Raw genomic sequence first — 17,188 nt, forward strand, 5'->3', positions numbered from 1 at the left:
ACAGGGTCAAATAGTGGAGCTCAGCGTTCAAAGCAAAATGGTGATATTCTAAAATCTGAACGATTGCGTCATGCATTTTGAACGTCTGACAGACCACACACTAACAATTTCATCCAGTCTCGTGTTGTATTTTTAATCTTGTAAAGCCTTACCTTGTGTATGAAATGCTCTATTTAAATAAAGCTACCTTGCCTTACCTTTACAATCTGTACTGTTCTCTATATATATATATATATATTTGAATACCGTATATAGTATTAGATATTAACTTTCATACAGATAGTAGATAGGAATATTCATAAATACTGTTGATATATTAATAGTGAAATAGAGATAAGTGGGTAGGAACAGATTTATATTATTTAATACAATTCCTCCAACTGTTTTTCAGCTTGTGAATGAGGTCAGGTATGGTAAGCAGGGCATCTTATTACTACCTATGTTTCTGTTGATTATTTCTATTCTACAACTAGTTTTTAAAAAAAAAAACAAATTAACACCAGGCATTTGCTGATAAATTGATGTCAATTGATGTCACTAAGTGACAGTGTAAATGTTCGTGTGTATCACGTGTTCGTGTGTATGTATCCTGCGATTGACTATTGACTTGTCCAGGGTGAAGTCTGCCTTTTTCCTGATATAAGCCAGGATAAACCGTGACCCTTAAATTGATGGATTGTACCATTAATGTGAATGAACTGCTTTGTAAGCCAAAGCAGTTATCATCCACATCAATGGGTAGCAGAAATGCACTAATACACTTTGCGAGTGGCCTTAAAACACAAAGAAGAATTCAACAAACTTGAATGACTTTTCCAAACCACGTGCGATTGTCTTTTTGTGTCCTGCAGACATCAGTGAGGAAAATCTTCATTCTGAGCAGCAGGAATGGAGCTCCACGGTGGGGCAGCAAGAGGTAGAACCTCCCAACATTAAAAAGGAAGAGAAAGAGGAGGATATCACCAAGTTGCCATTGGCATACGTCCCTCTGAAGGGTGAAGATGAAGCCAAAGGTGGCAGTGAGAACAACAGAGGCCAACAGCCTCCGAGCCGCAGCTCAAGTCACCACATGATAACGCAAGTTGATGGAGACCATAGTGGAGGATCCCGGGCAGAAAGCTGTCCAACTCCACTCTCAAATTGTGGAGACACGTCTGATACTGGTGATGAACACTTGAAAGGTGGTACTACGTGTCACACTGACAACCAAGTTTTGGCATGTCCTCAGTGTGACAAATCCTTTGGCTGCAAGTCATCTTTCAAAAGACACATGAGAACTCACAGTGATAACAATGACTTGACATATCGAGGATCTGGCACCGCTTTTCCTAACCAGACTGATTTGAAAGGACACATGAGAGGCCATACAGGAGAGAAGCCATTTTCTTGCTCAGTGTGTTTTAAAGAATTTGAGTACAAAGGAACTTTGACAGCACACATGAGAACACACACCGGTGAGAGACCATTTGCGTGCCCAGTATGTGGACAGCGATTCTCTGTGAGATCAAATATGGTAAAGCACATGTTAATACACACAGGGGAGAAACCTTTTGCCTGCTCAGTGTGCGGTCTCAGAGTAAATCAAAAGAGTAGTTTAATAACTCACATGAGAACGCACACTGGTGAGAAACCATTTTCCTGCTCAAGCTGCAGGAAATGTTTTTCAGATCGCTCCTCACAGATTCGACACATGAGAACGCACACGGGTGAGAAATTGTTCAGTTGTAGTGTGTGTGATCAAAGATTTTCTCGTAAGGATAAACTGAACCAACACAAGTGTGCTGGAAAGAAATTAAGCAGAGAGACTGACTTTTAACAGGGTCACACATTGTGCGGACCACTCATCACGTGTGTGACTGGTTTTCGATACTGCAGCTATTACTTGTGGATATGCTTCAAACATTTGAAAGTTGGACAATAAAGGTTATTTTCTAGTCTTAATTGTCACTGTGTTTTGTATTATTCAGATAATGGTGGTCCCTTGGGAAAACAATTTAAATGCAAGGCAAGTTTATGTGTATTGCACCATACTCTGCATACAAAGGGAAAGTCCATAGTGCTTTACAGAGGCAAGGAAATTATATTTAAAAGCAAGATTAGATTAAGATGAAGATAATTATAATATGAAAGCTGGATAAACTATATGTATAAAAAAAAAAATGACAACACATCACATTCAAATCACATACGTGAGAGTAAAAAGTAAAGAATAAAATTTGGGATTTATGAATATGTTGGGTTTTCAGGCCTGGTTTAAATGTTAATGTCTGACAGAGCTAAATTGTTTGTTTTACAGTTGAGCAGAAACTGGTTCACTTTGTTTGGTTCTGGTTCTCGGAGGCACTCAATAGTCCTGAATAGTCTGGAACTCTCAAAAGGTCTTGAGTATACCGTATCGGTCAAGACCATTCCAATTCACGCACACATTCATACACTAATGATAGGCTGCTGCCATGCAGAGCATTGCCAGGTCCACTGGGAGCAAATTAAGGTTCAACGTCTTACTCAAGGACACTTAGACATCATGTCGCAAGGTTTGAGGATCGAACCCACAACCTTCGGGTTGGGGGACAAGCAGATGAACACTTCCATTCAGAACTAACCAAGAAAGTAAAATCTATTCCTTGACTCTGACTGGAAGAAGGATGATCAAATTGAAAAGGTTGAGGGTTGAGTCTCTTCTGGGTGTCATGTAAGCACGTGTTTGGGGAAGGAAATGCAGACAAGACAGAAATATGCTAGACAGGTACAAGACAGATGTACAGATGACATTTGAACATTGTCATAATCATTGCTGGAATGAAATGTGGACAGCATAGGAAATTATTGAATGAAGTGAGCATACCGAGGCTTGAAACGTTTTCCAGTCAAATTAGGATGTGTGAATACACTTTACAAAAGAGGAGAACCCAGTACAAACCGCATTTCCTGAAGCTGTTAAGTGTATAACCGGTACATATGTATTAAAAAATGCCAAATGTCTCTCAGAAGAGAGGTGTGCCATACCAGAGTTAGTCAGGGAAAGGGGACGACATATGGATAAGGTGAAACATTTAACACTGTGGTCCGTTTGAGTGGATTACTGCTGGTGTATAAAAATTGAGATGGAAAATGTGAGGACTGTGGACACAGCAAAGCACATCATGCGACTGTGTTCATGTTACTCTGAGTAAAATAAAGAATTATTAAAGGAATTATTAAAGGAATTACACACTCTGTCTCAAAGCTGTGATGTGTAATTACACTGCAAAAAGAAAGGGCCCAAGAATATTTCCATTAACTACTGTATGCCGGAAGCTTGCGCGTTTAATGACACCTCCTCACCTGAGAGAGGCACTCGTGCACTACAGTGTATTGTCTTGTCTGCCGGAAGTAAACCTAAAGGAAAACACACCAGACTGTCTTTAGTCCTTGTTATCGTCATAACGGGAGCTGTTCTTTATTCTGGGTGTATTCCCGTCATAATTACATAAAAGTTATATGAACTTTCGCATCCACATACACTCTCCAGTGAGCTTAGGCTGCTAACTAAGCGACGCGACGCGACGCGGAAGTCGCCAACACGTCGTCAAGTGTCGATCGAATGTGAACGCCAAGGGTTTTGATAATCGTGTGAAACATGTGTAAAGTAGAAATGCTGAGAGCGCTCCTTAATGCGCGACTAAGTGCAGCCATTGAAGAAATATTTGCAGTTTTGGAAAGAACGATAGCAGATTACGAGGAAGAACTTTGTCGTACAAAAGAGGAGAACGAAAGACAACGTCAACTACTGGACGCTTTTTTCAAGCCTCAAGATGGGTTACACATACCAGGTTTGTGCACTTCTTCCTCTCAATTAAACAACTGTGTTTTAACAGCAAAGGTGTGACTAAGTTATAAACAATATGCGCATCCAATTGAAGAAATCTATCTCAAGCCTTGAATTTTATCAGGCAAGTTCCAACTTGTGTGTAAAAAGTCAAGCACTTTAAGCGAGTCAAGTCACTGGGTTTTAGCAAGTCACAAGTCTAAATATACAATCTTCCTCAGCCGTGATGTGAAAATGGCTGCGCACAGGAGGTGCCCTCGCTATTGCGTAGATTTGGAGTGTATTGCAAAGAGGAGTTGGCAAATGTTGCGACATCAGGATGTGCCACACTGATTAACTCTTACACGTTTTACGAATATATTTTATATGTTGTAGTAATATTAATAGTGGGCGGAAAGTATTTATTTTGGTATCATTTTTTGCTATAAAAAAAAAACTGGCAACACATGTGTTTGTTCTCTCGTGTCCTCCAGATGTTCGTAAAGATGATCTTCACCCTGAGCAACCGGAGCAGAGTTCTCGGTTGGTGGAGGAGCTGCCAAAGCCTCCCCACATGAAAGATGAAGAGGAGGACATGCAGAGGAGGCAGGAGGGAGAGCATCTTCAGGGCTTCCCTGTGATTCGTGTCATTGTGAAGACTGAAGTGGATGATGACAAAAGATTCAAGTCATGGCTTCATTCCAGTCAAAGTGAGGAGAACAAAGCAAGCAGCAGCTCAAGGCAACACATGACTACAGAAGGTGATGAAGACCACTGTGGGGGATCACCAGCAGACAGTTGCTTCGCTCCATTATCCGACACAAAGTCTGACACTGATAATGAGCACTCAAAAGGTGATATACCATGTCCCACGGAAAACACACACTTAGCATGTCTTCAGTGTGACAAAACCTTTGGTACCAAGTACACTTTAGGTGTGCACATGAGAACACACACAGAAGAGAAACCTTTTTCTTGCTCATTTTGCAGTAAAACATTCTCTCAAAAAGTGAAGTTGATCACACACACAAGAACACACACTGGAGAAAAACCGTTTTCTTGTTTAGTCTGCAACAAGGGTTTTCGTGATCATTCAGCATTGGTTCAACACAAGAGAACACACACCGGTGAGAAACCGTTTACATGTTCTGTGTGTGGTCAACACTTCTCGTTCAGGTCAAACATGATAACGCACACAAGGACACACACTGGAGAGAAACCTTTTGCCTGCTCAGTGTGTGGTTTAAGAGTAAGTCAAAAGATTAGTTTAACAAATCACATGAGAACACACACTGGAGAGAGACCTTTTGCCTGCTCCATGTGCAACAAATGTTTTTGTGACCGCTCAACATTGGTTCGACACATGACCACTCACACTGGGGAGAAAGTGTTCGGTTGCAGCATGTGTGAGAAGAGATTCTCTCGGAAAGAGAAGCTAAACAAACACAAGTGTGCTGGGGGGAAATGAAGTTGTTGGACTTTAAATAAACTGAAGAGACTTTGGACTATCACCGGTCATGATTAATAAATCTTATGAAATAATTGTCCTGGTGAAAGCGGCAGGTGATTGGTGGAGAACCAGGAAGTGAGAGGTGTGCAGATAGGCTTGAGAGCTGGTCTAGGGTTTGTCGGTTTGAACACTGTACTATTCCGAAATACTTCCACATTCCAAAAACATTCATGTTAGCGTTATTTAAGTCTATTGAAAAATGAAGAAGTCTGATGTTGTTCTTTATTATATATAAAAGAATAGATGGTGTAATGTAAAGATTTTGCTTTGCATTAAAATGATGGAGGAAAACACCACCTTATTGTGATTTGTATTCATTATGCTATCACTTTACTGGTCAGGCCCATTTGAATTACAGGTGGGTGCCAAGTGTCGCTGAAGTGTAGTGATACACTCGCCTGACTTGTGTGTGGGTAGTGTGGGATCAGTTCCCGCTCAGTGACGTGTCTGCGTGTGCCCTGCGACTAGCTGGCGACCAGTTCAGGGTGTAGCCCGTCTTTCGCCCATTGTCAGCTGGCTAGGCTCCAGCACCTCCCTGTGACCCTACAGGATGAGTGGTGTTGATTATGACACCCAGGTGGGTGCCAAAAAACGTACAATATTTAGGAAAGGCCATTTATTTCAATAAGTTGTTATATTATAGCTAAAGGCCATTTATTTCAATAATTTGTCATACAGGAAAGGCCATTTATTTCAATAATTTGTTATATTAGTTCACCACACACAAAGTGTAATATTTCAAGCCTTGTTTCAAATTATGGCAGAAAGACACAAAAATAAAAAATCCAGTGTTTCACAAAATTTGAATATTTGCTTTTACACCAGCCAGCAAGAAGGGATCTTAACAGACTTGCTGGTCTTCTGAAAAGCGTACTAAAGTAATACGCCCTCAGTACTTTGTTGTTCCTACTTTTGCATTAATGACAACATCAAGGTGGCATGGTATGGAGGCGATCAGCACAGTTCAGGTGTTATTGTAGCCCAAGCTGCTTTTATATTGGTCTTCAGATTGTCTGCGTTTCGGGGTTTCTGTTCCCTCATCTTCCTCTTGACAATACCCCATAAATTTTCAATGGGGTTCAAGTCAGGCAAGATTGATGGCTTTTGTGCTTCTCCAGACTCTGGGACCTTGATTTCCAAATGAAATGGTAGACTTGGGACCAGTGGAAAACAGAATTGTACTTTTTCTCCTTAGCCCAGCATTGACGCTTCCGACGTTTTTTTTTTGGTTCAGGAGGAGCTTGAGTCATGGAATTCTACATGTGCCCCGTGATGGGCTGGCGATCAGTCTGGGGTTGCTCGCCCAAAATCAGATGGGAGGCTCCAGCTCACCTGCAATTATTCAATAAAATCCAAAGAAAATTATTTAAATGGAAAGGATGATTAAATATATCAAGGTTTGGACACGGAATATTGAACAAACGCAATTATAGTAAGGGACTTTGTAAAAGCACAACAGAATAGTTGGTGTTCAAGTTTTACCACACCACGTTTACAAGTTTTGTTTCGTTTGGCTAAGTTCGTGACAAAAAAAGTACGTTTAAGTTGATTATTTCTTGCGTGGTATATATGTTCATGTGTGGGTTTTTTTTCGGTACTTATATTGAATTTAGAAGGCAATCGTATGAAGGCATTTCTGCTGCAGCCGTTATTTTGCAATGTTTTATTTTGGCCACAAGAGGACCTCATAGACCGTCAGATCTCTGGTTATGTTGGTGTGGTTTTTTTTTAAATTCAATTTTATTTATTTATTCATTTATTTATTTATTTCCTTATTTTTTACATTTACTTCATATTATGGGACTCTTGTCTAGGTACCGTTAAGCATGTTTTCCTGGAATGTGCCAAGAGAATGCGGAACTACTTTTATAGAAAATTATCTGTACTGGGAGTTTCTTCCTTTACTCGTAAATATCTATCTATCTCTTCACTGGCTCCCAGTGCATTTTAGGGTTCAATTTAAGATTCTTCTATTTGTTTATAAGTCATTAAATGGTCCCGTCCCAAAGTACCACTCCGAGCTCCTCCACTCCTACGCCCTTTCGTGCAGCCTCGGGTCTACGGACCAGGCGCTGCTCGAGGTGCCGAGGACTTGTACGTATTGTATTGTATTGTATTTTGGCCAGATCACTGAGAACCATCAGTTGATAATGAAGGCAGTAATGCAGTTTTTAGTGATTCACATGTGTATTGTGGGATGTGTTTTTTTCTTTTCTTACATTTCCTTCAAGGTGTAATTGATTCGTAGCTGTCGAAGGCAGTAAAACACCGAGTTGCGTCAACACTGCCGAAAATTTGAAAGAAGAAAAAAAAACTTTGTCCAAGTGGAGTTGCCGTACTACTTCCACTACAGCTCTGCATCCGCGTACGTTTTGGATAAACAAATGCGCTTAACAAAATAATTGTTTCCAAATTCGTACTGAACGTACTTCAGCCTCGATATAGTTCGGCCCATCAGTACTACAACATTCATCAAACATTCTTGTCCGGATAAACACATATCGGTGTACGTTGAAGCTAATTCTCCAGTTATCTTAACTTAGCTTGCTAACGGCTAACAACGGCACGGGTTTGTTAGCAACACATTGCGAAGCAGAAATCAAGTGTGAGTGTAAAGTGACGTGATGGTCGTCTGAAAATGTGTGCAAAAAGTGTAAAAGAGGAGTACGGGGAGGAACTTTCTGGAACAATAGAGGAGAACAAGCCAAAACGTCAACAGCTGGACGCTGGTTTCAACACGCCTCACGACGCATCACACAGAACAGGTAGGTTTGTTCACTTCTTTCTCACACTTACTTAAGTCCCAGAGACGTTGACTACCTTAAGTAAACGTTATTAATTTTAAGATAAGTCAACTTAATACCCGAAAATAACGTACGTACTGGACATAGTTAACAAAAATAACCCTGTGTTAACTTTGTGTCTTTGTGAATTATTACTTACATACATTTACACTAGCAATTTATACTAGGCCACCAATCTTGTTTGGTCGATTTATGTGGAAAACGTTTGTGATATATCGATCGATATCATATATCGATCAATGCCTTTCATTGCCGATCACAAAAACCTATCATCGGCAGCTCGTACTTTGCAGCCTGCAGCCAACTAGGACAGTGCAGTGTAGCGTCCCCACATCTTCCCTTTAAAGCGGAAGTCAACGCAAACATATTTTTTTCAAGAATATGTTCCCAGCAGGCCCACTAGTTGAAACACGGCATTCTGATTAATTTTGCGTTTGTGGAATATAAGGCAGAATGTTAGGCAGCAAAATGCACTTGTTTTTAGCCATCTGCTGGGGCGGCCATTTTGTCTTCTGTCGACTGAAAATGACATCACAACTGCTCACAACGACCAATCACAGCAGACCCATTTTCTGTATCTGAGCCGTGATTGGTCATTGTGAGCAGTTGTGATGTCATTTTCAGTCGACAGAAGACAAAATGGCCGCCCCCACAGACGGCTACAAACAAGTAGAGAACACTTATTCCACAAACGCAATATTTATCAGATTGCCCTGTTTCAACTAGTGGGCTTTCATAGAACATATTCTTGGAAAAAATATGTTTGCGTTGACTTCCGCTTTAAGGCCTAGATAGACCAAACGTCGGAGGTCGTGAAGCGTCGTGGCGTCTGATTGTGCCGTCTGATTTGTGTAGTGACCACCGTTGTAGTGTCGGACCCTGTCTGGCGGGCGTTTCAGCATGTTGAATCGGCGTCGTGAGTCGTGACATTTGGTCACTCTGTTTGGCTGTTAGCTAGCAAATCAGCGCTCGGAGCACCAACGGGAAGTGACAGTGAGCACGCCTTTGCTGCCTTCAAACAAGTACAAGAGCGAGGGTTGACAATTTAAGTATTTCACGATACCATGTCAAGAACGTGAGTTTACTTCGCGTGGGAGTTCATCGTGAGCGAAGAATATAGCTGAATGCATTGTTTACATTTTTATAATCCGCCCCCGGGAAATGGTTGGATTTTTCTAACCATGAGAAATAATGACTACCGCCGCCGATGGTATGGAAGGGTATTGCATCTCACGCATGCGCAGAAGGTACTTTAATGGTTAGCGTCGCTGTCTGTCCTTGCGGTGTATTTTTCCAGCATGAGGTGCCGACAGCCGGCCCAACGCCACAGGGGGTAAACTTCGGTCACAGTCGGCCAACGTCGGACTGGTCTACTTCCACATTCCAAAAACATTCATGTTAGCGTTATTTAAGTCTATTGAAAAATGAAGAAGTCTGATGTTGTTCTTTATTATATATAAAAGAATAGATGGTGTAATGTAAAGATTTTGCTTTGCATTAAAATGATGGAGGAAAACACCACCTTATTGTGATTTGTATTCATTATGCTATCACTTTACTGGTCAGGCCCATTTGAATTACAGGTGGGTGCCAAGTGTCGCTGAAGTGTAGTGATACACTCGCCTGACTTGTGTGTGGGTAGTGTGGGATCAGTTCCCGCTCAGTGACGTGTCTGCGTGTGCCCTGCGACTAGCTGGCGACCAGTTCAGGGTGTAGCCCGTCTTTCGCCCATTGTCAGCTGGCTAGGCTCCAGCACCTCCCTGTGACCCTACAGGATGAGTGGTGTTGATTATGACACCCAGGTGGGTGCCAAAAAACGTACAATATTTAGGAAAGGCCATTTATTTCAATAAGTTGTTATATTATAGCTAAAGGCCATTTATTTCAATAATTTGTCATACAGGAAAGGCCATTTATTTCAATAATTTGTTATATTAGTTCACCACACACAAAGTGTAATATTTCAAGCCTTGTTTCAAATTATGGCAGAAAGACACAAAAATAAAAAATCCAGTGTTTCACAAAATTTGAATATTTGCTTTTACACCAGCCAGCAAGAAGGGATCTTAACAGACTTGCTGGTCTTCTGAAAAGCGTACTAAAGTAATACGCCCTCAGTACTTTGTTGTTCCTACTTTTGCATTAATGACAACATCAAGGTGGCATGGTATGGAGGCGATCAGCACAGTTCAGGTGTTATTGTAGCCCAAGCTGCTTTTATATTGGTCTTCAGATTGTCTGCGTTTCGGGGTTTCTGTTCCCTCATCTTCCTCTTGACAATACCCCATAAATTTTCAATGGGGTTCAAGTCAGGCAAGATTGATGGCTTTTGTGCTTCTCCAGACTCTGGGACCTTGATTTCCAAATGAAATGGTAGACTTGGGACCAGTGGAAAACAGAATTGTACTTTTTCTCCTTAGCCCAGCATTGACGCTTCCGACGTTTTTTTTTTGGTTCAGGAGGAGCTTGAGTCATGGAATTCTACATGTGCCCCGTGATGGGCTGGCGATCAGTCTGGGGTTGCTCGCCCAAAATCAGATGGGAGGCTCCAGCTCACCTGCAATTATTCAATAAAATCCAAAGAAAATTATTTAAATGGAAAGGATGATTAAATATATCAAGGTTTGGACACGGAATATTGAACAAACGCAATTATAGTAAGGGACTTTGTAAAAGCACAACAGAATAGTTGGTGTTCAAGTTTTACCACACCACGTTTACAAGTTTTGTTTCGTTTGGCTAAGTTCGTGACAAAAAAAGTACGTTTAAGTTGATTATTTCTTGCGTGGTATATATGTTCATGTGTGGGTTTTTTTTCGGTACTTATATTGAATTTAGAAGGCAATCGTATGAAGGCATTTCTGCTGCAGCCGTTATTTTGCAATGTTTTATTTTGGCCACAAGAGGACCTCATAGACCGTCAGATCTCTGGTTATGTTGGTGTGGTTTTTTTTTAAATTCAATTTTATTTATTTATTCATTTATTTATTTATTTCCTTATTTTTTACATTTACTTCATATTATGGGACTCTTGTCTAGGTACCGTTAAGCATGTTTTCCTGGAATGTGCCAAGAGAATGCGGAACTACTTTTATAGAAAATTATCTGTACTGGGAGTTTCTTCCTTTACTCGTAAATATCTATCTATCTCTTCACTGGCTCCCAGTGCATTTTAGGGTTCAATTTAAGATTCTTCTATTTGTTTATAAGTCATTAAATGGTCCCGTCCCAAAGTACCACTCCGAGCTCCTCCACTCCTACGCCCTTTCGTGCAGCCTCGGGTCTACGGACCAGGCGCTGCTCGAGGTGCCGAGGACTTGTACGTATTGTATTGTATTGTATTTTGGCCAGATCACTGAGAACCATCAGTTGATAATGAAGGCAGTAATGCAGTTTTTAGTGATTCACATGTGTATTGTGGGATGTGTTTTTTTCTTTTCTTACATTTCCTTCAAGGTGTAATTGATTCGTAGCTGTCGAAGGCAGTAAAACACCGAGTTGCGTCAACACTGCCGAAAATTTGAAAGAAGAAAAAAAAACTTTGTCCAAGTGGAGTTGCCGTACTACTTCCACTACAGCTCTGCATCCGCGTACGTTTTGGATAAACAAATGCGCTTAACAAAATAATTGTTTCCAAATTCGTACTGAACGTACTTCAGCCTCGATATAGTTCGGCCCATCAGTACTACAACATTCATCAAACATTCTTGTCCGGATAAACACATATCGGTGTACGTTGAAGCTAATTCTCCAGTTATCTTAACTTAGCTTGCTAACGGCTAACAACGGCACGGGTTTGTTAGCAACACATTGCGAAGCAGAAATCAAGTGTGAGTGTAAAGTGACGTGATGGTCGTCTGAAAATGTGTGCAAAAAGTGTAAAAGAGGAGTACGGGGAGGAACTTTCTGGAACAATAGAGGAGAACAAGCCAAAACGTCAACAGCTGGACGCTGGTTTCAACACGCCTCACGACGCATCACACAGAACAGGTAGGTTTGTTCACTTCTTTCTCACACTTACTTAAGTCCCAGAGACGTTGACTACCTTAAGTAAACGTTATTAATTTTAAGATAAGTCAACTTAATACCCGAAAATAACGTACGTACTGGACATAGTTAACAAAAATAACCCTGTGTTAACTTTGTGTCTTTGTGAATTATTACTTACATACATTTACACTAGCAATTTATACTAGGCCACCAATCTTGTTTGGTCGATTTATGTGGAAAACGTTTGTGATATATCGATCGATATCATATATCGATCAATGCCTTTCATTGCCGATCACAAAAACCTATCATCGGCAGCTCGTACTTTGCAGCCTGCAGCCAACTAGGACAGTGCAGTGTAGCGTCCCCACATCTTCCCTTTAAAGCGGAAGTCAACGCAAACATATTTTTTTCAAGAATATGTTCCCAGCAGGCCCACTAGTTGAAACACGGCATTCTGATTAATTTTGCGTTTGTGGAATATAAGGCAGAATGTTAGGCAGCAAAATGCACTTGTTTTTAGCCATCTGCTGGGGCGGCCATTTTGTCTTCTGTCGACTGAAAATGACATCACAACTGCTCACAACGACCAATCACAGCAGACCCATTTTCTGTATCTGAGCCGTGATTGGTCATTGTGAGCAGTTGTGATGTCATTTTCAGTCGACAGAAGACAAAATGGCCGCCCCCACAGACGGCTACAAACAAGTAGAGAACACTTATTCCACAAACGCAATATTTATCAGATTGCCCTGTTTCAACTAGTGGGCTTTCATAGAACATATTCTTGGAAAAAATATGTTTGCGTTGACTTCCGCTTTAAGGCCTAGATAGACCAAACGTCGGAGGTCGTGAAGCGTCGTGGCGTCTGATTGTGCCGTCTGATTTGTGTAGTGACCACCGTTGTAGTGTCGGACCCTGTCTGGCGGGCGTTTCAGCATGTTGAATCGGCGTCGTGAGTCGTGACATTTGGTCACTCTGTTTGGCTGTTAGCTAGCAAATCAGCGCTCGGAGCACCAACGGGAAGTGACAGTGAGCACGCCTTTGCTGCCTTCAAACAAGTACAAGAGCGAGGGTTGACAATTTAAGTATTTCACGATACCATGTCAAGAACGTGAGTTTACTTCGCGTGGGAGTTCATCGTGAGCGAAGAATATAGCTGAATGCATTGTTTACATTTTTATAATCCGCCCCCGGGAAATGGTTGGATTTTTCTAACCATGAGAAATAATGACTACCGCCGCCGATGGTATGGAAGGGTATTGCATCTCACGCATGCGCAGAAGGTACTTTAATGGTTAGCGTCGCTGTCTGTCCTTGCGGTGTATTTTTCCAGCATGAGGTGCCGACAGCCGGCCCAACGCCACAGGGGGTAAACTTCGGTCACAGTCGGCCAACGTCGGACTGGTCTATCTAGGCCTCTAGCTAAAATTATGTGTGGTCCTGTCAGAAATCCGCGTAGCCCCCCCCCCGCCCCCCGGTCAAGCCTGTCCACCATTTTATTTGATATTCTAAAATATATTTAGACATTATTTTCTCAGCCCCACTATGTATCAATCAAGATCCCCTTTAGACCTAGGAGAGAAAAAAATCGGAGCAGTTGGAACGGTTTGTACTATGAGTGGTGTAGTGGCTGTATAAACAACAAGACATAACAAAGTCACAATATTGAGACTTGCCTAACCAGGTTTTGACTTTACTAACCGTGTGTTTGTCTCCTTCTGTGTTGCAGTCGTCAGTGAAGATCTTCATCCTGAGCAGCACGAACCAGAGCCCCCACATATTAAAGAGGAAGAGGAGGAGGCTGACATCACCAAGTTGCCATTCACTTGTGTCATAGTGAAGATTGAAGGTGAAGATGAAGAGGAGGGTGATGGAGACCGATTTGTAGGATCACAAGCAGACAGCCTCTTAGCTCCTGTAACAGACAGTGACAACAAAATGTCTGACTCTGATGATGATGATGATGAACACTCTAAAGGTGGTATGACATGTCAAAGTGACGACAAACAATGGGAATGTTCCCTGTGTAACAAATCTTTCTCCGCCAAAAAAAATCTGCGAAGACACATGATGCTCCACACAGGCGAGAAACCTTTTGGCTGTTCGGATTGTGGTAAAAGATTTGCCAGTAAGGCACATTTGAGTAGACATACAAGAACACACACTGGAGAGAAACCTTTTTCCTGCTCAGTGTGTGGTCTTCGAGTGAGTCAAAAGATTAATTTAACAAATCACATGAAAACACACAGCGACGAGAAACCTTTTGCCTGCCCTTTTTGCGGTAAAGCGTTTGCTCGCAAGGCACATTTGAACAGACACACGAGAATACACACTGGAGAGAAAGCCTTTGACTGCTCAGTCTGCAACTTAAGTTTCAGTGAACGTTTAAGTTTGGCTAAACACATGAGAGAACACACCGGGGAAAAACCCTTTTCCTGCTCAGTTTGTAGTAAATGTTTCTCTCAGAGGCGCGCTTTGACAAGACACATAAGAATGCACACTGGTGAGAAACCATTCAATTGCAGTGTATGTGATAAACGATTCCCTCAAAAGTATCAGGTTAAGAAACACAAGTGTATTGTTGACAAATGTAGCAGTAAATGAGTCTGCCAAACTTAAGTTAAACTGCTAAAATTTGAGTGGGTGTGTTAATGTGGATATGTGATCATGAATAAATTACATTGGTAGGCATCAGGGCCAGCAAGGCCTTCTCTGATGGCTGAAACACCATAAGAAGCACTGACCTACTTTTACAATTTACATGAGATTGTGGACATTTATTTGCAACCGTCTATTGTCTACATTTCATAGTGTGTGTCTTTGGCTGCCCATTTACTTAGTAGTGTGTAACCATTGTACTGTGCCCAGGCCTTGGTGGTATTAAGAAGTGGATGCGGTCACTTTAGTGCTCACTGAAAGCGTGGGTCTGAAATGCACCACCCGCCACTGATAAAATACAATTTGTTAAATTGAGATTAATTCAGTACACAGTCTTTAATAAATGCTGATTCTTGTTGATTAACTTTCTTAATTGAGCTCTGCACCTATTGCTATGATCATTTAAGTTGTGAACATACTGTACCTGTCCAAACCAGTTGTAAAAATGGCTTCAGCACAGAAACAAAAACACACACACACAATCACAAAATGTATAATAAATATAAAAAAGTACCTCCCTGGGTCTTTTGACAGTTCTTGTATGGCAGAACCAATCAGCATTCTTGAGTATGGCGGAACCAATCAGCATTCTTGATTTGACATACAGTGGCTACCAGGGGCGCAGATGGGATTTTGGCGCTGGGGGAGATGGGGACACACTATACATATATATACATATATATATATATATATACATATATATATATATACATATATATATATATATATATATATATATATATATATATATATGTACATTCCACTTTCTTCACTGTCTCCAACAACACGTCAACAACCGTCGTGTTCTGGGATGCCATATGCGAGGTGGCTGATAGCTGTATATGTGTATATGTATGTATATGTATATATATATATATGTATATATATATATATATATATATATATGTATGTGTATATGTATATATATATATATATGTATATATGTATATATATATATATATATGTCGAAATGGCTCTTTGAGTGTAAAAGGTTGCCGACACCTGGATTAGTGTCAGGTTCACACCAAGTGATTATTAAACAACGCACAAAGGAGGATAGAAGACACTCAACACAATATTGTCATTTTACATGCGCAAGGAGAGCGACGGGAACTACTGCAACAGTTCCTAAAACCATCTGATAAGCACCTCCGCCTCTTCACTTTTATTTTCTTAGGAGTCCCTGATTACAAAGGTGTTCCAGCTCTAAGAGAAAGGGGAGCGAAAGCAGCTGGAACATTCTGAACTTGTTTTGTCTATGTGTGTGTGCGTGTGTGAGCCATTATCATACATATGTGAAAGCAAAGCACACCGAGCATGATGGGCCTAGATATGGAAAAAGCTAAAGCTAAACCCACAAGCTAATAACGCTAACAAGCCTAATCATGAAAAACCTAACACATGAATCATGATATACATTATTATCTTTACATTCCCCCCTGTTTTTATATAATAGAAAGCTAAACCTACAAAGCTAAAAAGCCTAATTATGAAACATCTAACACATGAATCATGATATACATTATCATTCTCACATTCCCCCCTGTTTTATATAATATAAAACTAAACCTACAAAGCTAATAAAGCTAGCAAGCCTGGCCATGAAAAACCTAACACATGAATCAATATATACATCATTAGTCTTACATCCCCCTCTGATTTTCTTACATTTGCACAGTCCATTGTTATTGTTTTATTCTGTCCCAAGGACTCCGTGTCTTACCACGGATACCCATTTGATCCTTGGGTACCCTTTCCTCATTTGGTTTCTCTGTGCCTTGTCATGTCTTTTTAACACATTTTATCAGGTTGTGCACTTTGTGTGGGTGTGTGTGAATGATTGCTGATGTACTAATGGATATCTGTCTTGGGTTTGTTGGGAGGGAGGGCATGAACTGATTTTTTTTTTTTTTAATCATCTATGTTTTGCTTTGAATGTTTTAAAGCACTTTGAGTTGCATTTTTATGTATGAAAAGTGCTATATAAATAAAATGTGATTGATTGATTGATTGATTGATAAGAGCATCGTTCCTATTTTGCGGCTATGTCCTACTCACATTCCACTTTCTTCACAAGCAACTTCGATTTACATGATTAAAACAAGTTCATAATGCTAAATCTGGAAACGAACCAGCCAGGTAACAATGTTCGCCATCATCATCTTTAATGTCATGATCCAGCAAAGGATCCAATTGAGCCATTCGGTTCCAAATGGGGGGGGATTGCTGTTGTCATCAATCTGTTAAGGAGAGAGCGCAGACAAGGAATACAACAAACAACATCCACACAAGGTCAAGAAGCTGCAAAAACAGCGATTGATACCGAAATTGAGGACACCAGAGCTTTGCATTTTCCGAAGACATTCATCCAGGAGTCCCACATGGAGTGTGGGACAGAGTGTTCCTTCATCCTGCCATTCAAGGGGTCAGGGTCCC

The 17,188-nt window shown here is 40.9% G+C and overlaps 2 protein-coding genes across 3 annotated transcripts in view; both read left to right on the forward strand.

Moving 5' to 3' along the window:
* Positions 1-1,941, forward strand: part of LOC147150302 (uncharacterized) — a 3,755-nt gene extending 1,814 nt beyond the window's left edge. Inside the window, exon 2 of the mRNA XM_086025504.1 lies at positions 852-1,941. Within this exon, the coding sequence (XP_085881630.1) occupies positions 852-1,816 (965 nt within the window). The 3' untranslated portion in view covers positions 1,817-1,941. The remainder of the gene's footprint in view (positions 1-851) is intronic.
* Positions 1,942-3,364: 1,423 nt separating this feature from the next.
* LOC147150303 (uncharacterized) lies at positions 3,365-15,265 on the forward strand. 2 transcript variants are annotated; one of them, XM_086025516.1, is made up of 3 exons: positions 3,365-3,812; positions 4,282-4,914; positions 13,824-15,265. In XM_086025516.1, exons 1-3 carry the CDS (start codon positions 3,620-3,622, stop codon positions 14,696-14,698), a joined length of 1,701 nt encoding a protein of 566 aa, XP_085881642.1. In that variant the 5' UTR covers positions 3,365-3,619; the 3' UTR covers positions 14,699-15,265. The 2 variants fall into 2 exon arrangements, with proteins under 2 accessions (XP_085881642.1, XP_085881641.1); XM_086025515.1 differs by lacking the exons at positions 3,365-3,812; positions 4,282-4,914 and adding an exon at positions 11,433-12,091.
* The last annotated feature ends 1,923 nt before the right edge of the window (positions 15,266-17,188 follow it).

The sequence above is a fragment of the Filicampus tigris genome, chromosome 3 (assembly GCF_054856515.1).
Source record: "Filicampus tigris isolate MCC_2025a chromosome 3, RoL_Ftig_1.0, whole genome shotgun sequence".
NCBI lineage: Eukaryota > Metazoa > Chordata > Actinopteri > Syngnathiformes > Syngnathidae > Filicampus > Filicampus tigris.